This window comes from Gadus morhua, chromosome 12 (assembly GCF_902167405.1).
Source record: "Gadus morhua chromosome 12, gadMor3.0, whole genome shotgun sequence".
Taxonomy (NCBI): Eukaryota; Metazoa; Chordata; class Actinopteri; order Gadiformes; family Gadidae; genus Gadus; species Gadus morhua.
The window spans coordinates 28,306,036-28,329,428 of NC_044059.1; the positions used below are offsets into that span (position 1 = coordinate 28,306,036).

The 23,393-nt window shown below is 50.9% G+C and overlaps 1 protein-coding gene across 1 annotated transcript in view; it reads right to left on the reverse strand.

Annotated features, from left to right (window-relative positions):
* The window catches only part of notch2 (notch receptor 2), a 50,488-nt gene extending 28,844 nt beyond the window's left edge, over positions 1-21,644 (reverse strand). The window contains 5 exon segments of the mRNA XM_030373553.1: positions 596-729; positions 1,485-1,692; positions 2,254-2,528; positions 14,029-14,110; positions 21,282-21,644. Of these exon segments, the coding sequence (XP_030229413.1) occupies positions 596-729; positions 1,485-1,692; positions 2,254-2,528; positions 14,029-14,110; positions 21,282-21,354 (772 nt within the window). The 5' untranslated portion in view covers positions 21,355-21,644.
* Between the last annotated feature and the right edge of the window lie 1,749 nt (positions 21,645-23,393).

Sequence of the window (23,393 nt, forward strand, 5' to 3'; positions counted from 1 at the left end):
GAATATATATATACACACACACATTTTCTTCCTCAGACAATTCCTGTCTCTCACACACACCTCTATTTGCATATGTATTACCATCATAGCAAAGCAAATATTATAATGGACACTGTTTTGTGTAAATAGTGTTGGATTGTGTAGTGTGAAACCATCGTCGGATACAGCCGACTACCATTAGACAACCCAGAATAAAACTCAATGCGCTCAAATTACTGTTTACACATTAAACAACTATGGAAACTAAACGACACATTTATTTGTGGTTGACTTGATGTGGATGTCTTTTAAATCCAAAGACTTACAGTTAAGACCTGTGGCAACCTTCAATGTACCACTGTATGATTACTAAGGTCATTATTGTGGTCATATCAGCAGAGTCTCGTAGTGCAAGTGACTCAGCACTGTATTTATGGGTTATTATATCTGATCCCCTTGTACAGTGGACTCCCTAACCGTCCATGCTAACAGTCGATTTTCCTCTGTATGCTCACAGCTCGCCTGTTTCAGATGATTCCTAAGACATGGCAGCTTGTTGTCTCATTGCTCGGTTCTGATTGGCTCGACGTTGCCCAGGTGTTCCATGGTTTCGTACCTGGCAGGCAGTGGCACACGTAGCTGCTCTCGGAGGTCTGCCGGCAGGTGCCCCCGTTCAGGCAGGGTGACGGGGAGCAGGGGATGTAGGGGGTCTCGCAGTGGACGCCCGTGAAGCCAGGGGTACAGGTACACCTGTGGACGAGACACAGAGTTCTGTCGCCCGTTGGAATCGCACAGTTTAAAACCTCCCATCACAGAACACATTTCAGGCACGGGATGAAAGCAAAGGCCGAACAATACCGGAGACAGAGAGTCAGCGGTCGACCTCTGGTATACAATATAAAATGGACTGCATTTATTAAGCGTTTTTTCTAAGGCCTAAAAAAAATAAAGTTGGTTCCTGTTGGTTGTCAGTTGAGGTCATGGGTAGGTAGGGAATTTATTTTATTTTTTTATTTTATTTTTTCCAGCGGCAGCGAATGATAGGTAGGTTGTTTTCATTTAAAAACGAGAAAATTCGCTCATCCTTGTACAGAATGAAGAGGTGCTGGACAAAAACGTAATTATAGTTTGCATCAATTTTTTATTTTTTTTAAAGCTCATAAAATAATTTGGGACGCACATAAATTAACAGGGTCGGTCGGAAACCGGAACCAAACCAAAACATTTTTTAAGGCCAACCTGAGGCCACTCAGAGTGCTTTACCATATTACCGAACATTCACGCACACATCCCCACCCTACGGCGGAGCCAGCCATGCGAGGCGACCGCGGCTCGTCGGGAGGAGTGAGAGTGAGGCCGTCTCTCTCAGGGACACCTCGACACTCGGCTGTGCTGAGCCGGGGATCGAACCGGGAACCTTCCGGTTACCAGCCGACACGGTGGTAAACGACGGGACGTGAAGACACTGCGGGGTGTGTGTGTTTCCGAGCGGCGGTCCTCCTCACCTGTAGGAGCCCGGCGTGTTCACACACACCCCCTTGTTGTGGCACGGGGCGGGCGCGGCGGCGCACTCGTCGGTGTCGTTGAGGCAGGTGGGCCCGCTGTATCCGGGCGGGCAGGAGCAAACGAAGCGGCCCGCGGCCGGCGAGCTGCACGTCCCTCCGTTGGAGCACGGGCCGGACACACAGCTGTCCTCCCGCTCGCACCGCGCGCCTGGCCACGACAACAACCACAACAACAACAACAACAACAACAACAACGAGTTAGAGCAGCGGTTTGTGTTGAAACTCAGAACGTGCAGCTTAACAACTAACCCTAACCACAACACTCACGTTGAGGACGTTCAGCAGGACGCTTTCATCCGAAAGCGATTTACAATAAGTCCATTTGTCAGAAGAAAGAGAAACAACAATATACCGCTGTCGGTGCAGTGGGGACGTTCATAGAACCAAGTGCCGAGCGCTAACAATCGCTAGGTTAGCCCACTCCCCGTGCACGACAAAGACAGCTAGGATAAGATGCTACAGAAGTACTGTGTGCCAGGACGTACAACACACAATAAGTGCGTAAGAGGGGTGTGTGTGTGTGTGTGCGAGGGGGGTGATCTCTAAACAGAGAACACGTCAAGCTAAGCCGGGAGTCAACTTTGAAATCCCCCCCCCCCCCCACCCCCACAAAAAAAAAAAATAATAATAATAATAATAAAACACATAGCGGATGGAAGACAAAGAAAGCCCCAGAGCCCAGCGGTAGCCTCCAGGGCGTGTCTCCCACCTGTCCATCCGGGGGCGCAGCTACACTTGAACTTGTTGAGGGCCAGCAGGTTGCAGCGGCCGCCGTGGCCGCAGGGGTTGTCGGGGAAGCAGGTGGAGTTCTCGGGCCTCTGGCAGTGTTGCCCCGTGAAGCCCAGGGGGCAGGTGCAGACGGCGGCGCCCGGCACCTGCAGCCCGGGGGAGGCCGGCGCGCTGCAGTTGCCCCCGTTGAGGCAGGTGTCCGGGCGGCAGGGGTCCGTGTGCTGGCAGTAGTTCCCCAGGTAACCCGCGGCACACCTGCGCACACACACACACACACACACACAGGTAAAGGAGACAAAAAGGGAGGGGAGACAAAAGGAGGAGGTTAGTGATGGGGGGGGGGAGCGACGGCGTGCTACAAAGAGCGGCGCGGTCGGAGCTTTAGAGGCCGGGGAAACAATCGGGACAATGGAGACGGTTTCTGTCGTGAACCGACGGGACCCACATCAGAGAGGCGAGCCCAACACATCAGAGGGCTGCTGAACACACACACACACACACACACACACACACACACACACACACACACACACACACACACACACACACACACACACACACACACACACACACACACACACACACACACACACACACACACACACACAGTATTGAGGCATACAATATAGTATGCAAATACTCTGAGGTGAATACCGTTTGACTCAGTTGTAAAAGACAGGACAACAAATGAATAATGACAGTAAGACAGAACGAGAGAAAGCGCACACTGTTGCGCCGGGGAGGCTTGCGGCATACAGCGGGTACGCATATCTGAGATCATTATAGCATTTGAACACTTAGCGGTAGGAGGTATGGCCTACACTAAAAAAGGAATGCTTAAGACAGAGAGACAGAGACACAGAGACACAGAGACAGAGACAGAGAACGAGAGAGAGCGAGAGAGAGTGAAAGTGCGCCATCAGTGAGGTGGACTTGAACCCAGCCATGCTCAAGCAGCATAACAGAGGAAGCTGTGGTCTTCCTCTTGGTGACAAGGTCAAACCAAGGCCCGTGAGCAACACACAAGAGGAAGAAGAAGAAGTCGAAAGGCAAGAGGATGTGAGATTCCCGTCAGCCAGGCAGAAACTTAAACCAGGCTAACCAAACAGCCCTGAGCAGGACTCGTATTCCAATGCCTCATACGAGTTACCATGTCAACGAGCTGATACAAATGGATTCGCACTGAAGAGTACGGCCGGAAAGCCACTTCCTTTGGAAGTCAAAAGGGAAACTCAAACGGGCTTATTACAATCAAGATTATAAAAACGACGCGTTTGTGACGGCGCACTCGTCCACTCATCTCAGCTCTCGTTCTCTTTTGAGCCTCCCTCTCGAGTCGAACTCTGCAGGCCACGCAGGAAGTGACGGGCGTGCTACGTCGTCAGTCATGTACTCAGACAGCCTGCCCGCTGCCTCCTCGAGAATCAACCTGCCCGTCGCTTTCTATTCCTCAGATCCACCACTTTCACTCGCCACTTCCCCCCCGGCTGCTGTTACCAGTGACATCAGCCCTCTGCCAGTCAAACCAGGTCGTCAACACCCATTCTTCATGTCGGCAGGCACACTCACGTCAGTGCATGTGCGTGTGTGTGTGTGTACGCGAGTACTCTGGTCTACAGAGAGAGCCCTCCTTTTATACAGGTGCAAACTCTGTTCTCCTATCTCCCTAGAGGAAGATAACTCGGGCATCACACACACACACACACACACACACACACACCACCCCCCCCGGTGTGAAACGGGGATGGCAGTTGTGAAGACGATCACGATGGGAATCATTGCAGTATCTTGCGAACATGGTCTGTATTTATAATGGTCCGCTCCACCCTCACACAGCCTGAACACATTAGGTGCGGAGCCCATGGGAAACCGAAGCAAGTCGTGAATCATGCCAGTGCAAAGGTTCACAAATCAACAAGTCCTGTGTGTGTGGTTGTGTGTGTGTGCAAGAGAGAGAGAGAGAGTGGGTGTGTGCGTGTGTGCGTGTGTGCGTCTGATCTTCAAAAAGCAATCTGAACCAGCCTGGTCTCTTAAAAAGAATAACTAACTTGTTCCTTGTTGTCTAGCGTGCAAACCTTTATTTGCCACGAGACTCCACCGAAACTGAAACCCAAGCACTCGGACGACGTGCAGTTCTGTCGTGATTGACTCCGCAGAGCCGAATGTGAGCCGACATTCCTGGCTTTTTACTACGACTCTTTTGTCACTCATCATCATAAACTCTGCGTTCACACACATTGCTCCCCGCAGCGTTAAGTGAAGCTGGCACGGCTTCATCTTAATCCTTTGTACCGTCTTAACGTTGTGTAATATTATTGGATTGAAAACTCTGTTTACGTAAAGTTTTTTTTCACCCGTCACTGTGAAGAATGGACGGACGCATGAACAGGGCGCTCAACACAGAGTTTAACTTGTCTCACAGTTTACTTTCCATCGCGTTAAAGATTTAATTTATAACCAATGACCCACATCAAATTCAAAATGTTCATATTGCAACAGTGGCTCACTGGCCTGATTCCCGATGTTGCATCATGATCAAACATTTCCAAACCCAACTTGCACAACAAGCCAATGATTTGCTGCGGACGACAATACTGCCAACATGCGCAACACCAAACCCAACGTTGTGTTCCTCCCCATGACCGAGACGGACCGAGTGCTGAGCTGAAGGGTCTCGGAGCCATCTTCCCTCTCGGTAAACAAACAGGCGGGCGGCCGAGAGGTGACACCGGATCTTCAAAGCCCGCTGACCTGAGGAGCGCCCTCCCATTAGAGACACCGCGGGGGCCCGGCCCTCTGCCCAGCTCACCGTCCCCTGGTCGTCTATCAGCACGCCTCTACTGATACCTCCTGCACTCCATGAGACCAACACCAAGAATGCACACACACACACACACACACACACACACACACACACACACACACTCAATCACATACACGGTCACGCTCCCACGCGCGCAAACTCAACCTCCCTCGGAGTAAACACAAACATGGCCCGGTCGAGATATCACAACAACATGGCCGCCATGGGAGGGAGCCGTGTTGTTGTTGTTCTGCGCCGCCCCTCCCTCTGCCCTGGGAATGACGAGCGACGTTTTGAGGAGAAATCTGAGAGTTGTTTGTGGTAACACTCTCCCGTCTCAGAGAGAGAGCGAGAGAGCGAGAGAGCGAGAGAGCGAGAGAGTTCTGAGAAACTACAAAACAGGCACCTAGATAAAGGAAGGGGGAAAGTCAGAAATAGTTTCGAAGCATCTGAGCCTAGCACTGCTACTACCCTACACACTCTCTGAGAGACAGACAGGCAGACAGACAGACAGACACTTGTCAACTTCCTCTGAAGTCTTCATGAGAAAAGTCTAAGGTGTGGACAGAAGAGATGCCAAGTAAACTCAATTAAATCCCAATCAGCGTCATCAAGCCGGCGTCGACAGAACTAAAGGCCAAGGCGCTGGCGGCGGCGGCGGCAGCGGGCTAAGCTGGTGGTGCAGCCGGTATCAGTGTGAGACCAGGCTGCCCCACCATGGGAGACACCGAGCCGTAGAGACAACAGACACGACTCCGGCCCCCACAGAGCCTCAGACATGTGGCCTCGGCAGCAATGGTCTCAGACGCCGACTGTAGCGTGTGAGAGGGGTCTCTGGCTGTGCTGCTTCGTGACTTCAAAACTTTTGGCCACGGCGAGCACACACGCACGCGCACGCAGGCGCACGCACATCGCTTGGCCTGGCGCTTCGCACACATGTGTGTGCAGGCGCGCACACGCTCACACACCCATTAAGTTGCACTGTCGTGTCTGCTTTCATGGAGGACTCGGAGCAGAGGGTGACTGCTGCCAAACTCCTCTATAGGATTCTTTGTTGCGCTCCACGTGGGACTTTTTCCCTCCCTTTCTCTGCAGGCTCTCTCTCTCTCCCTCTCTCTCTCCCTCCCCCTCTCTCTCCCTCCCCCTCTTTCTCCCTCTCCCTCCCTCTCCCTCACCCTCTCATCCATCCCCCCTTCATGGGTGTCAAATTTCTACAGCTGGTTCATATTAGCACACCCAGCTCTCCCTGACCCCCCTCTCTCTTATACTCCTTCTACCTCTCTGCCCCCCCGCAACCACCCTTCCTCCTCCTCCTCCTCCTCCTCCTCCTCCTCCTCCTGACCCTGCCTGTCGCGGTTGGCCATGGGTGTGAGTAGCGGTGCGGAGAGGACCGTACGGGGGGGTAGTTACCGGTCACTCACTCACTCTCGTACCGTACCGTCCTCTCTCTCCTCTCCCTCCTCTCCCTCCTCCGTCGATCCCGCCATCCCTCTCTCCCCGTTGGAGCCTCACCTCCCTCCCTCCCTCCCTCTGGCACCTCCAGTAGGCCTTTCCTCTTCTCCTTTGTCTGCTGCCTCACTCTTAAACCCCCCCCCCCCCACCCCAAACCCAAACTATCTACGAGGAGCGCTTAATAACTTCATCATGGTCCTCTCTCCCCGAGGCAGTGAGTGGGGGAGAGACGGAGAGAGGGAAAAACACTGGCTCACGTTTCAGACCCTAGATCTCTACATCGTAGGTGCTTCCCTCCGCTTGATTTGGAATATATAGTCGCACTGTACACTGCCATCCAATCAAAAAGGCAGCCGTGTTCCTGTGTAAGTAGCAGAACATGATGAACACATGAAGCCTGCAGGATCCACGCCTTCAAATTTGAGCTTCTGAAGTTTGAAACCCCCCTTTAAAGTATGAAGATATACACATGAATAGGATTTATAGTATTACTCAGGTAAAATGCAGATCACTTTCACTCCACAGTCATCTTCTGCTTTTCTATGATAATGAACCTTGAAGAGACCATTTCATTTGAAACCAGGCTGCATAAATATCATGACAGTGTTGGAGAGGGTGAGAAGTTAAATGAGCAGAGCGAGAGAACGGTTCAAAGTGTGTGCCCGACGTCATGGTAGAGAGTTTCCAAGAGGAATGAAAGAAAAAGTATTGCCGTGCAAAAAAACAAGAGAAGGAAAGTGAATCAAAAAGAAAAAACGAGTGAGAGAAAGAAAGAGAGAGAGAGAGAAAGGGACACACACACACACACACACACACACACACACACACACACACACACACACACACACACACACACACACACACACACACACACACACACACACACACACACACACACAACTAAGGCGTGCGGTGGAGGGCGGAGGCCAGCCCGTGTGGTTACATCTCAATGCTCTGTATTTAGGTCCGCATTTAAAATAAAAGGATGGGGGGGTGGGGGTGAAGGGAAATCAAACGCTCCTAAGGCCTGTGGTCGCCCGTGACAGAGCCGGTTCTGTCCCTGGATGCTTCCCTCGCCACGGCCTGCAAATGTTCTTCTCTAATTATCCTGTTCCTGTGGTTGCCGTCGCCCAATCCGCCACAATGGACTGGGAGGCCCCACGTCTCCCAGTCAGGGTCTGGGCTTCCACTGGGAGCCCTTGCACTGCGCCGAAGGCCGCGTTCGGAGGTCAGGGCGCTCCGATCGACCGGCCGGCGATCTTTATCGGCCGACATTCTTTTAAAACATCGGTCGGATCGTGGTCTTTATACGAGGGCGGATCAGATTGTGCCGCACTCACGGGACGATTTCTTGTAAGAAGGCTTTAGAAAAGGATTTAGGAAAGCCTTTAAAACACACACATTCAACCGTTGAATGTGTTGCTCATGTTCACTGCCAAAAAAGAAGCGGTTATTGAGTCATAGCTCGTTTGTCATCTCTTAAATGCGATAGTCGATCAACAGTATTGCAGGTCACAGCCCCCCCCCCCCCCCCCCCCCCCCCCCCCCCCCGCTGGGCTAGTGACGGGGGGGCCATCGTTACCCACTGGTTGCCTTTGGTTACCCCCCCGCTGGGCCTGTGACAGGTTGCCACTCGTCCCCGCTGCCACGACCAGCGGCCTTAGGCTCTGGTCGCTACATTCCTCACTCATCTGTAAAGCCGTCTCCGGTCGAGAGCATCTTTATGTGCACGGGAACACACACACAAATAAACAAGTGTGTGTGTGTGTTACGGCCAGTCTCACATCTATTAGCAATAAGCAGCAGGACAGCTTGTCAAGGCAGCCTGGCGGGTCGGCCACAATGAGCATGTCTCACCACACACACACACACACACACACACACACACACACACACACACACACACACACACACACACACACACACACACACACACACACACACACACACACACACACACACACACACACACACACACACGTAACTGCCTCGATGCCTTTGCCAACCCCACTTCAGCACTCTGCGTGCCAGTATGGCAACGAGCCCAAGGTGCCCTCACCACACACCCCAGTGTTCCTTATCACTGCGGTCCCTGGTGTGAACCACAGCTCGCGGGCTGCCAGGGCGCTTGATAAGTCTGTCGGAGGGCAGCGGACTGCGGGGGGGGAATTCACAGCATTGGATTCCGATCGACGCTCTCCCCTTTGTTTACTCTGGACCAGGTCATGTGCGCCGTCTGGTTATTATCTTTGCGATTGTGTGTGAATGTGCATGTGTGTGAGAATGTGGGTGTTAGTGTGTGTGTTAGTGTGTGTGTGGGTGCTAGTGTGTATGTGGGTGCTAGTGTGTGTGTGTGGGTGTTAGTGTGTGTGTGTGTGTGTGTTAGTGTGTGCGTGGGTGTTAGTGTGTGTGTGTGTTAGTGCGCGTGTGTTAGTGCGCGCGTGTGTGTGTGTGTGTGTGTGTTAGTGTGTGTGGGTGTTAGTGTGTGTGTGCGTGTTAGTGTTAGTGTGTGTGTGTGTATGGGTGTTAGTGTTATTGTGTGTGTGTGTGTGTGTTTGTGCGTCTATTGTCTCCGACGTAGTATCGCAGTGGTGCGGAGCTCGCAGAGTGAAGAGCAGCGTGGAGGAGAAGGAACCCTTTCGCCTTCCCACACCGCGGACAAAGACAAAGGCCGATAGCGGCCAATCTGTGGGCAGAGCTACAAGCACACGGTGCCGACAGGGGCGGGCCGGCAGGAAGTCAACCGCCTTAACTCAACATGGCACGCATGCATGGCGAGCATCCACCATCCATGACTAAAGACGGTGATGGTGCATGTCCCAATGCAGGAACCCCTGCCATGTGACAAGGCACTCATAATGGCTGCCGTTAATAAACGAATAACGAGCCAATGATGAACAGCCATTAGATCCAAACGTTGTTACCATGCTCCATGAGAGACGGATGAGCATAACAGGTTTATAACCTCATAACCTGAGGTACTTAGTGCAGCAAACGGACGTGCCAAGCGGATTATATTTACACGATGGTGAAACTGGTGCACTTAGATTGTACACACGGACAGACAAGAGAAAGGAGGAGGGGTAGACTGACACTAACTCTAAATAACATGAGGACCTATTCACCTCGACACAGACGCATTGCTGACATACGGTGTTTGTGTGCTTCTGACGTGAACCTTGAGTCATTATTGAGTGGTTAACTTTAGTTTCCTCTTCTTTTTCGAGTCCAAACTCTTCCTGACACACTGGCAGACAGACAGACAGGCAGGCAGACAGGCAGGCAGGCAGACAGACAGAATGGCAGGCAGACAGACACAGTGACAGACAGACACAAACACTGTCAGACAGACAGACTGGCAGACAGACACACACTGTCAGACAGACACACTGTCAGAGAGACATACTGGCAAACACACACACAGGCAAACACACAGACTGGCAGACAGAGACACTGGTAGACAGACAGACAGGCAGAATGGCAGACAGACACACTTGCAGACAGACACACTGGCAGGCAGACAGGCAGACAGGAAGTCTGAACCCAACAGGGTCCGGGCTCAGGGCCGGGCGTGGCACCTCACGGGCAGTGAGGAACCAGGGGTGACGAAAGTGGAAGGAAGCCACTCTTCAGAGGTAAGCCGGTCGGACGGCAGAGAGTCAGAGGTTAAACAGGGACGGCAGAGATAATGGGGAGAGCGGCTTGATCTTGGGGAGGATGGGGGGGGGGGGGGGGGGGTGTAGGGGGATTAAGGGGCCAGGTGAGCCCAGGTTTCCATTAGCATCACACCCCCTCACAGCAGAGAGGGGGGGGGGGGGAGGGGGGTGGAGAAGCAGGAAAGGAACTTAGTGATGGACAGCTTAATGACAGCTTGATGAAGGAGTGGCAGTGACGGGGTAATTTCTCTCCATTTCCCCATTGCCCCCCCCCCCCCCCCCCTCTCCCCCCCCCCCCCCCCTCTCTCTCTCTCTCTCCCCCCCCCTCCCCCTCCCTCTTGACATAAGCAAGGAGCTGTTCTGTGAGATTGGCCTGCTCGGGTTACCTCGAAAGAGACATGGTTCTTTATTTTTTTGTCATCCTCCTTCCTCTGATGGCCAGGGGGCAAATTCTACCTGTCAGATGAAACAGAGGTACACCCCCCCCCCCCCCCCCCCCCCCCCCCCCACCCACCAGCCCCAGTGTGGTGCTGTCTTTAGGGTGCACCTCAATACACCCCCCCCCCCCTCCCCCTGTGTCGGGCTGTCTTTAAAAACAGAGAGGGGGGAAGACAAGGGGGCTTTAGTGTCTGGGAGGGAGAGGGACAGCGAGGCCGAGAGAGAGAGAGAGACGGAACAGGAGACGGGTGCATCGGCGTGCACCCTGGCCTGGGGAGACACAGGGGCTCCGTGGCGACGGCGCTCGCTCTGAGAGGACGAGCCTTCCCCCGGCCGGGTGCTAAATCATGTCGGGGAGAAGACGCCATCGCAGCGCGACATGTATCCAATGGCCGAACACAAAAGGACCCGTTGGGACAGTGACCGACACACACGCAGGGTTCCCCAGGTGAGGCGCACACACAAAGAGACACACAAAGACACACACACACACACGAACAGACAGTGTAACAGACACACACACAGTCATATGCACAGACACAAACAAGAACAATACACACACACATACACACACAGACAGACACTCGTATGCAAATCTTTCTCACACACACACACACACACACACGCACACACGCACACGCAGAGCTCTCTCCCACACACCTCAGCTGCTGGCTTGCCGTCTCACCGGTTCGGCAGCTCCTCGGCTCTGTGGCCGCGGGGCGGTCGGCCGACCTCTCCCAGAAACGCTTTGGCTCTCTCAGTCATACCTGGCGTAGCTCCGCCACGGTGGAGGGCGGAGAACAAAACACAGGAAAACAGCTGCAGCTCGCAGTGTGGGAAGAAGGCCCGGACTGGAAGTGAAGCGTTATTCCCCCCCGTCTTGTTTCCTTATTCCAGCCTCCTTCACCTGCCCTCACCGTCTCACCTGTAACGGACCGATTGTGTTCCCACGGCGACGCAACACAAGAACCACGCAGACGCGTTCGACGCAGTCGTGAACCTCTTTTGGTTCAGCGTTGCGTTTTAGTGAGCGGACCAATCACAGCCCTTGCTGCAGCGTCGCCGCGACGCAAGGTTACAACATTGGGAGGCGCACGTCCGGCCCTTGCGGGCGACGCAAGGACGTAACGTGTTCGCGAACCCCCTTTGCGTTGCGTCGTCGTGGAGCCATAATCAGCCCTTTAGCCCCACCGGTTACCAGCGGTTACCAGAGGAGACCAATTAATGGGGGATTAGTGCCGTCAGTGGGAGGAGCACGGCTTGGCCCTCCGGGGCCGCATAAAGCACCTCATCATCCCATCTGATTCCATGCCGTGTACTTCCTGCACTACAGCACTCGGAAATCACTCAACTCCACTTTTTAATAGAATCAGAGACGAGGCGCCGACACACACCCACCGTTCTGTCACCGCCGGGGACACCCACCGACCTGGCACCTTGGTCGGTAAACCGGTTCAATTCCCAGTCCGATCTACCGGCCTTGTGGGGTCAGCTCTCCCTAACTAACATTTTGAAATCCGAGCTAATTGTAGTGTTCTGCTGACCCCCGGGGCCATTCTGGGGCATAATGTGGCTTCAGCCAAAGTTTGGCTGTTTATTTAGAACCAGTCACCATAAATATGCTGGGACGGCTAATAACATAATACGACTTTAAGACAATGAACCTATTCACCAAAGGGGAGCAGAGTAGCCCAATAAGAGTGTGTGTGTGGCTATAGTTAATCAGCCTAACAGCAATCCTGCGCTCTGTCAGCTGACTGTTCTGGACAGAGCGCGCCTCTCTCTCTCTCTCCCCCCCTCTCCCTCTCTCTCTCCCTCTCTCTCCCTCTCTCTCCTCCAGATAAGTGCTCTCTCTACGACGGCTGTTATCCTCAATGTCATCATCAAGTACCAAGACAAACATTTACTTGTAAAAGTCGGAGAATGGCATGCCAAGGTCTGGAATCAAAAAGGGAACGATGTTATTAAAATCAGAAGGCCTTCATTTGTGCCTTTATTTCAATTGCTTGAATTGTTTTGGGAGTCCAACAACTCAGAAAGCCAACACATCTAATCCAAACCTCACCTCCTCCCTCAACCCCTACCCAGAGACATTAATCACTCTGCTGATGACTATGTTATTGTGTCTGCATTGTAAACCTGTCTCATCAGCCCTAGGTCACACGACAACACAAGTTGTCGTGTGAAACTACACATTATACTACCCGGTGTACAAATCACAAGCCCTGCACCAAAGGGAACATTCCACCGGTGCACATGTGTATTTTCTTTGTAACAAAAGGACGCCACACCACAGTCAAACACCCTTCATTGCGCAAAACGCATGGTTACACAAACACATACACAAACCCTCCAAAACACAGACACACCGACACATGCAAATAATCACAGGCACCCCGGAATGCTCACTCACGCACACGCACACACACACATACACACACACACACAGTAACCCTCTCCGTGACCTACAACCAAAGAGTAGGAATGTCCAACGGCTGATTGAGTGCAGTTTCATTCCCTGCTGCTGAATGCAGAAGTGGCAGAATATTGGAATTCCAAAGCTCTGGGAACAGGCGCGCCGTGTGATTCACATAGTATTAAATGAAATGCGATAGGTTCAGGAACAGGCTACGGTGTGTTTTCATTGGGGGCTCCTGGCTCGGGAGTGGCATCGCATTTAAAAACAGATAGCTCTCTCCCTAATTACAAACTCCAGTGAGCCGTCGGGGGGGGGGGGGGGGGGGTGGAAGTCATAGATCATGGAGCCAGCGCTGGTCGTGGGCGGTTTAGGAAGAAAGGAATTAGCGCCGCCACCGCCGCCGCTAAAGGCGTACACGACGTCAGCAGAGACTGCAGGACCCACTTTCATCTCTGAGCGCCAGCTCTGCGGTAGATAGATCTCGGAGGTGTTCCTGCGCTGTGTGTTTGTTACAGAAAACACACCGTGTGTCCAGATGACGTTGCATCGTTAACGTTTTCCTTCCGATGTGAAAACATGCCTACGATAATACAGCCCAAAAGAAAGATTACGACGCAGACAGAATCTGGACATGTACTACATTTCCCCGGAGTGGTCGTTTTAGAGAGAAGGAAAAAAAAAAAAGCCCGATCCCGGAGGTGAAAGTGTGAGTGTTGGTTGTGTTCCCAGAACTAATGTAGTCCGACAAACAGAGGAGTCTTTTATTCCGCTCTCCGTGTCTGAGCGAAAACGTGGACAGAGATGGGATGGATTTAGAACTCCCTCGGCCCACTGGCTGCTCTTGATGCAGCAGCGCTGCCGTTACAGTCCCTGTCCCCTGCTGGACCGCTGCTCCACAGCACTCAGACTGTGTGGGGCTCTGGGGGGCCCCGCGTTGTCTGTGTGGGGGCCCTGTGTCGGTGTGAGAGCCCGTCTGGCCGCACTTACCTGCAGTGTCCGGTGCCGTCGGGGAAGGTCAGGCATGTGGCGTTGTTAATGCAGGGCTTCACATTGTCCAAGCACTGCAGAGCTGTGGAGACACACAAACACAAGCACACACACACGCACACACACACACACACACACACACACACACACACACACACACACGTCAAAACAAGTGGAAATCCGTTAAAGAATGAACAGCAGACGAGCCTGCAGCCATTAAAGAGTTCATAATCCTGCTTTGCATACACGGCAAATTTAACTACATGTGAACATTGGCTTTCCTTCCAAAGCGGGAATCACGTCCTGCAATCCTTCCGCCTCCCCCCCCCCCCCCTCCCCCCCCTCCCCCGAGGGTTTTCATCGGCATTTAACTAGTCATCCAAACAGCCATGCCGCACCAGGCCGGAAACAGCCGGCGACCGCATCATGCTACGCGACACCCGGGCGGCAGACCTCACCACACGCCCACGTCACCACGCCGACGACAAGCCTCAAGTCCCTCCCAGGACAGAGACACGCGGACCCGCGAGACGATGCCCCCACGGTGGGTCCTGGAGCGAGCCACCAGAGACCCAGAGACGGAGAGGACTACAGGCACGCTAGGCTCTGGAGACCCAGATAGGGAGAAGTGATCAGGCACTCTAGGGTCTTGAGACCCAGACGTCTTCATGCTAGGGTCTGGGGACCGGGGACGGAGTGGGCTTCACACTAGGCCGTGTGATGGGCGTTGTCGTTTAAGGATATGTTTATAACTGGGTTACGGATCAATTCAACAACTCAGATTGACGTTGTCCCTTTGGTGCAATAATAGGGTCGATCTTTAACCAACATTAAGTGCACACGGTGCTCTTTCTGCTTTTACAGTATTCAGCTGATTTCTTAATAGTGCCACTCCCTTGCACAGATCAGGGAAATGATGACAACAGGAAGTCAGAGCTCACCCTACTTCCTGTGCTCTGACGAGCGTCAGTGCAATGTGTCATTTGAAATAGTCAGAATTATTTCATGATCGTGACATTTGTGTGACCCTATGGATAACAGGACATTTACAACGTCTTATTTTCAAAACCCTACATTTTTTAAAGTTGCAAATATACATTTTGTTTTTGGGATGGTTGTAACACCCAGACATCAGAATGAACCACAGAGAGGAATGGGGAGAAATACTTCAAAATTATTTCAATAAGAATATATACGATTCTAAACTATGTTTTTTTTTAAGTGCTTGAAAAACGTGTTGGACTTGACCATGGACTCGAGGCTTGGCTACAAGCAGCCTGGCACAGGCCATTAGACACGGAGATATATAGCTACAAACCAGCATGAAATTCATAATCCCAGCCTTCCAGTGCCCAGACCTCAACACACCAGTAGCCGTGTTTAACCATTACAGAGCTATTTTAGGACCACACCACTATCAACTTGTAGCGCTGCCAGCACACTTGATAATAGATACTCCCGCACAGAAACAAGCCCACGCACATACATTGGATTTTGTTTATTAATAGTTTACGTCTGCGCCAAGTATTTAAATTCCATTAAATCGACAATTACCACAGATATTGTGAACATCAGAGTCCATATCACGGAATTCTGATTTGCTTAATATTATCAATACATATTGTGCTTATGATGCCATCTTGTAATCACAAAGATCAAAACAATATGTGTACAGTTCAACCTTCCACACTAAGTCACATGCAGATGTCAGGCCTTTTACGAAAAAAAAATACAATTTCGAGCTCACAAGAATCTCATTTTACACATAGCTTGGCAGTTTGAGCATAATGTGCGGCTACTGTTACAAGATCAGGGTCGTCACACACAATGAGGGACGGCAGGAGTCAGTAAAAAGAGAGATAGTCACAATGAGTAATACCGAAGGAGAAGGAGAATAGGCAACAGAAGAAAAAAAGGCGGAGCGAGGGAGAGATTTAGTCCCCGGACTGGTTTGGCGGGTTCTCCCGATCCAAAGCCATGAAGCCAGACGCAATGATCTCACAGGCTTTAGGACAGCCTGCTACTTATTACTCCATTTCCCACACACAGAGAGGTAGGGGTGTGGGGGTGTGTGTGTCTGTGTGTGTGTGTGTGTGTGTGTGTGTGTGTGTGTGTGTGTGTGTGTGTGTGTGTGTGTGTGTGTGTGTGTGTGTGTGTGTGTGTGTGTGTGTGTGTGTGTGTGTGAGATTAATCTATCGCCTACATTCCATTCGTTATAACTATTGGCCGTTCTCACACTTCCCTATCAATGAACCACGGTCCGAAAACATTCCCTGGGATCAAAGCGCTGATAAGCAGCGATCGACACAGTAAACAGACAACCAGGTCTGCCTGCCGGGAACAGGTAGTAAAGTTAGTAGTAGTAGTATGACATCACCGACGCTGAAGGATACACCTAGAAAAGCAGACGCATGTATTTACTCTCCGAACTGTGAACTGTTGGGAAGGAGGGGAACGCGGAGAGTAAAGAAACGGAGTGGATGAGACCGGAGGTAAACCGTGGTGGCTGGATCAGGAGGGGATTGGGCCAGTCCCCATGAAGCTCTGAGCAGAACAGAGGTACATCCCCCCCCCCCCCCCCCCCCCCCCCCCCCCACGCCTACACTGCAAGGAACACACGCGTGTGGGGCGGACACATGCAGCAAGAGAATAGCAGAAGTATGGAAATGTTCAGTGACACATGCATTAAAAGTAGTAAAACTCAAAGTTGAGGGAAATTTGGTATGCAGTGATCAGCATAATGCATGCATAGAAGGTTCCCCTTTTTTACTTTACTGAGTTGGTTGAAGACTTGTTTCCCAAAGGGAAGATGCCATGTTCAGTTAATGTTACTTCATCATAATTTCCATTTAGCTTCACGCACAATTACACACCGCATTTGTGCAGGGAACTGTTGTTGTGTTTTGGTTTTATGATCTCCTACCATTAAACTAAATACTACGAAGTTGCGTTAAATATGTAGCAATGTTAAGACCTTATTTCAACAACAGAAGAAAAACAGGGATTTAACACATAATAATTCAGAACTCAAATCTAAAAACCGGTCTGTATTCACCATATAGAGCTCATATATTTAGAGCCATATAGCACATAGAGCTACCACAGCACCATTGATGATAGCACGGTAACTTACGACACCACAATCACCATATTTCATCATGACACCACTCTGAAAAAACGTCGACCACTGAAAGGCGGCAGAGTTCATTAACTCTGTATCAGAGAGTGCTTGAGGAATCTCAGCCCCTCCACCGTCTAGCCAGCAGCGATTGCCACAGAGGATCTGGTTGTCTGCCTGCTGCCTGCTGCCAGCCAGTTCCTCCCTCCACACTCGCCACTGCTTTGTCACTGAAACCACAGCGGGCCTCTTGAGGAGGGGGGGGGGGGCTGTGTCACGACGGGAAACAACAAGAAGAAGAAAGGAGAGTGAGAGAGTGAGAGAGTGAGCGAGAGAGAGAGAGAGCGAGCGCAAGAGATAGCAAGAGATAGCGTGCGAGAGAGGCAAGCGAAAAGGAAGAAGCAACGTAAGAGGAAGCGAGAACAGAGAGAGTAGGGTAGAAGGGTCAGGGGGACAGGCTTAGAGTTAATAGCTAAGGACTGAGATGGGGGAAGTAATTACTGAACTACGGACAAAGACTGCACACGAATGGGCGTCCCCAGGCCCTGGCACACGTCCGCACCGGGCCAGAGGGAAGTTGTTCACTCATACTTAGGAAGTAACCCCATTTCCTGGAATTGCTGCGCCAAACCCCCTATCTAGCAAGACGCCATGGCAACGTGCAATAAAAAGACCCTGGGCTCCGCACGGCAGAAGAGAAGCTAAGCTCAAACTAAACAGCAATACCACAAGGGGGGCTCCAGCGGCCCACACAGGCGGGGGAAGGCGGGCCTCACGCTCTCAGGTCGGGGGGGGGGGGGGGGGAGAAGGGCAAGGGTGGGTAACTCGCCGGATTTTGCAAAAGGGCAACAGCAGAGCAAAGCCGTGCGCGGCCGCGGCTGAACTGTTCTGAGGCGCGGTACTCGCCCGCGGGCTGTCCTCGTTACACCGAGGGGGCTGGACAGGCCTCTTCCAAAGCTGTGTACACAGAGGAGGGCTGTGTTGTGTCAGTACCGCAGGGTTAACTCTGCACCGCAGGCAGCCTGTGCACGTGTGTGGGGGCGCGCACGTGGGTGCGCGCACGTGCGTGCGTGCAAAAGACAGTAAGAAACAGTGCGGTAGAGAGAGGAGGAAGAGAACAGTGGAGAGAAGAGGGGTAGAAAAACAGACAGGGGAGCATGACGCAGGCAGAGACAATGAGACAGACGGACAGAGACAGACAGACAGACAGCAGTGAGAGAGACAAACAGCAAGCATTCAGGCAGAGACCATAGAAGAAAAGCCCACCAGACATAAGGGACTTTCCCCGATGTAAGACTAAAATTTACTAGAACGTTTCGGAGTCTTGACATTTATTTTCTTGTGAAACCAGATCTCTTTATTAGAAAGGGTTACACAATCGTCTCATTTACGTACCACATCCTTAATCTAAGCTGGGTTGTTTGTGACGGTATGGTACTATCAATCAGACAATTTCTATCTTCTCATTAAATAAGCCATGTGGTTACAATTAATCTAAATGACCATGTTAATGTTAAGATTAGTGACAAGTGGCAAAGCAATGCTTAGCCGCCCTGCACTTGCCTACAGAATGTGTCCCAGTTGGTCCATAACCCTGCAGTCTGCTGGCCGGCAGTCTCCAGGATCACTGGGCTGCACTGGGCGAGGAATGCGGGGCTGCAGTAATTCCCTGTTAATTTGCTAACCTGTTCAACAGTGCACACACACACACACACACACACACACACACACACACACACACACACACACACACACACACACACACACACACACACACACACACACACACACACACACACACACACACACACACACACACACACACACACTCACTCCAGGGCTCCCAGTGCGCGCCCAGCCACTAGCATCTATCCAATATTCCAGGATTAGAGGAACTGCGCGGACGCACGTCGAGCTATCGAGGGTCAATGGTTTTAAAGTAACGTGTGCAAAGCAAAGATAATGCGTTGGGCATGACCTCGCTATCTCCAACACATGTATTCACCAATAGCACATCAGCTCCACACAGACACAACAAAGATTATTTATGTTTATGTGTAGGCCTATTCTTCTTCTTCTTCGATTTTTCTTCCTTGCACGAAAAAAAAGAAGAATCGGATCAATTGATACACGGTGGACACAAAGACCTACACATGATCCCAGAGGGGACGGTCAAACATCTGGAGCTCCTTCCCGGTGCCGCTCAGCCCTACGCGGCCTCAGTCCAGCGGTGTTTACCCTCCTCCACTCAGACCCACCCGGGACACACACAGCTGTACACATGTGGCATCCTCGTGTTTTAACTGCACCGCTAATCAACAGGATGGGAAAAAGAGTGAGGCGGGAGTGAGAACCCCAGTGTCATGGCCGCTAGCGCCACCTCCAGAGCCTCTTCTGGACGGGAATGAGGAACCGACTGGGTGGTGGGGGGGGGGGGGAGGGGGGGAGGCACGGAGGCACGGAGGACGCTCTGAGACACATGCGAGGACCCCCCACCCGAGGGCAGTGGGCGGGGCTGGCGCTCCGTTAGTTAACAGCCTTGTTGGTTCCTCAATGCCCCGCGCTGTGCTCCAGGGAGAGCGGGGCAGCGCAGATCTGATAACTTCACACCAGGCCCGGCCTGCAGGCCGCTGGAGGGGCAGGGGCGGCACAATCGCAGCTCATTGTGTCCACATACTGGAAGAAATACACTCACGCAAAACAGATGCGCACACACACACACTCACACACACGCATCCGCACATTGCCCTGAACAAATATCTGCATCCATCCGTGCCCACGCCTCAGAGGAATCGAGCGTGGGGGGGGGCGAACGTGTTCTTTGGAGAAACGGTTGTGATCGTTTATGGATCTGCATCCATTTGGCCCGTTGTTAATGGCCTCATTATGGAAGACATTTACAACTACATAGCTGAAAAGCGTTTTTTTTGTGGGGTAGTATTTACTTTTCAAGTAAGACAAAGCAATAAAAAAATTAAATAATGGATAGAGCCCATGTGTGTGCAGGGCTATGTGAGAGTGAGCAGGGGAAAGAGAGAGTGAGGAGAGGGAGACAGAGAGAGTGAGGAGAGGGAGACAGAGGGCCTGGAGAGAAAAGGACAGCAGGAATGTGAAACACCAACAGCAACATTCCACCAGCTCCTCCTTGCACTGCCTGCAGCACTATCACATTGTCTTTTCCTCTTTTGTCTCGGCCCTCTGTTATATAGTGTAGTTTCACATGTTTTGAGGGATTGCTGAATGTACCCATTCGAGAAAAACACACGTTGGTTAAAAAAACAATAAATAAAGACTCTTTATCTTGCGACCCTCATGGATAAAAGACTCGAAGCCCCTTTGCTATTATTATTGACCATCAGGGAACGCTGAAAACCTCAACAACCCATCAGGAGTAATTATACGTTCAAGTCGGTGTAAACAACACATAGCAAGTAGCAGACTAATGAGGAGGATTAAATTGCATACAATTGTGAGGGAAAAAGACACTCGCTAAGTGCTGTACCACAATGGCATTCACACTTCGTTTATTAGTATTAGGTCTAAAGTAATTAGCCAAAAACAAAAAAGTAAAAAAATCTCCAGATATACAACGGCCGAAATGGACGCGTGTAATACTATTCTAAACCTTCAGAATAACAACAGCAGCTCCGCTCCACACAGCTGAAGGTAAGAGTCCATTTTGGGTGATTTCTCTTGAAATGGACGAGCGAGTGCGACGCAACATCTGGCCAGCGGTGCGAATCCTCGCTCCTGACTCATCCCATGAGCACATCGGAAGGCTGCAATGTCCAGAACCACCGTGTTTGGTACATTGGAAATATCCCTTAACTTAGGAGAACATCTCGAATGGAGAGGTCAAACGACATTACTAGTACATCCATATGACCTAACTGCAGTATATCCATCTTCCAACAACCTTAGACAATACAAAGTGGAGTAGGTTCCAAATCAGGTTCGCAATCGAGCCTACTTCAAATAGTCCTCCATGGTGTTTGATCGCGATCGAACCCACTTAATTAACAAGTTGCAATTAGAAGCGTGCGCACGGATGCTACAGGAGTCGCTAGGAGCAGTGAAGTGGGCGCAACGGCGATCCGAAACATCGCAATAAATTAAAACTACTCCCAAAACTCACCCAAAGTCAAGCGAAGGCAGCAAACGACGAGAACTACCGCTGAGCCCGAAGAGAAACCGGGGATTTGGCCCATTTTCGGAGTAGAATCCACATAGGGTCGCCGCGGCTGGGTGTCTCCAGGGGTACGATGGTCCTCCAAAACCCTTCTCACAACTCTCTCACACACAAGAGAAACTTTAAAAAGTGATAAACGTTCAGCGGTTTGCTGCTCTATCGTTTCCTTAACGTGGGAATCATGCGCCGTTACTTTGAAATCGTTTAAATCTTACAACTTTGTGGCGTAAAACGGCGGCAGCGCAGAGTTTCTTCGACTTTCCAACTCAGCAGTTCACTAACTTCACTTAGTGCGGTGGAGTCACGCCGCGGTGAGAGACGTAACCTTCCGCATCCAAGTCAGGGTGGGACTACTTCTGGGCGCTATCCACACAGAGGCTGGCTTAACGAACACGACGGAGGAATGAAACGTTTGAACGTTTAAGACACAACAAAATATTTTAAACGTGTTTGTGAATTCGTGTTCGAGAACATCTTATCTCCTTTATTTTTGGACGCTTCGCTTGCTTTCCTTCTGTCGCCGCGGCGGAGGAATTTTCACTCATTTTCTACTTCTCAAAAGCTCCTATGACTCAAAATTAACCCGTTCACTAGATTTCTGTTTTTTCCGTCTTGCTCAAACACCTACTCTTCACTACTTTTCAATAATTCGTCATGGGTTTTAGCACGTGCATCTTTCATATATTCCTTTTTGTGGTCCATTTCTCATCCTTAGATGTAAAAATGTACGTAAAATAGGCTGCAGGTAAGACCTGAACCCGGAGAGAGTGGGGGTTTATTGTTATCCTATGATGATCAAAAAGGACGACCTCTATGTGTTAGGTCTTAGTTGTAGCAAATATTTGCCTAAGTAATATGAAATTAACCGGAACAATGTCAATGCTAGAGTCACTGTGTGTGTTGACGGTGGACGCGCGTACTCCGTTAACTCTCATTGAGAAGACGTGTAGAACAATGCACGCGGTGAGCCTCATTACCCCTGTCCCCCGAGCTCGGAGCACACACACACACGCACACAAACACACACACACACACACGTCGCTAGACCCCCACATGTGATGATGACCCACACTGACTTGTGAATCCTTATCTGATTGAAAGATCCAGGTGTTAATCGCCTGCTCGTCACAACAACAAGAGGCAGCCTTATCCCGGTGATGTTTGTCTTCACACTCTGTTAGAGCAACACTGGCCGGTCTCTTGCCCCGCCGCCCGACCCTCTGTCTCCATTCAGCCCTAATGAAAGGCCTATTTCCAGGGGGAGCAAATTGATCTTCTCAGGGGGTCCGGACTCACAATGCGTGTGTTGCTGTGACCGGTGTCAACCTCTAGCTATTCATGAAGAGGGTGAGGTGTCAGTGGTTCGCACCACCATCCATAAACCCGCTGAACATTTGTCGAAATGCACTTTTGGTTGATCAGAAACGCATAGCCTACTAATCATGTTTTATTTATTTATAATAATAATAATTTAGCTTTTATATTTTGTAATTGTCATGGTTCAGTTTATTTTGTATGGAATATTAACTAAACTTCATATTGTCTATTGCGTAGTTTAATTCAATCTAAATTAATTCATATCTCCATGATTGACAAATACTGACAAGACATGCACTGATTTGCTGATCACGTGAGCTTGTGGTGATCGGAAACCAATAACCTCCGAAAGTCCCTCTGTCTGCGGCGCTCTTTTCTTAGTGATGTCACCCCAGATGTGGACCTCTGGAGTGAAGAGACGGAGCGGGCTAGAGAGGGTGGGGTCCAGTTTACACGAGCAGCACACGCCGATTAGTTTGTCTTTGTGAACCACCGATACAATAGTTCATAAAAACCTCCCAATCAAAGAGCAGATTTTGTTTTAAAAGGGAGGGGAAATTCCACCTATTTACTTGAAACTAAATTATAGATTAAGTGATGCGAAGCAGGGAGAATACATCAGAGAATATGACCTCAGATGAGGAACTCTGCACTCCCTCTAGTATAGTGCTCGCCACGTTTTGTTCGTCACAGTATTTCATAAGTCACAACCCAAAACAATGCAATCTGTACTGTTAAAAA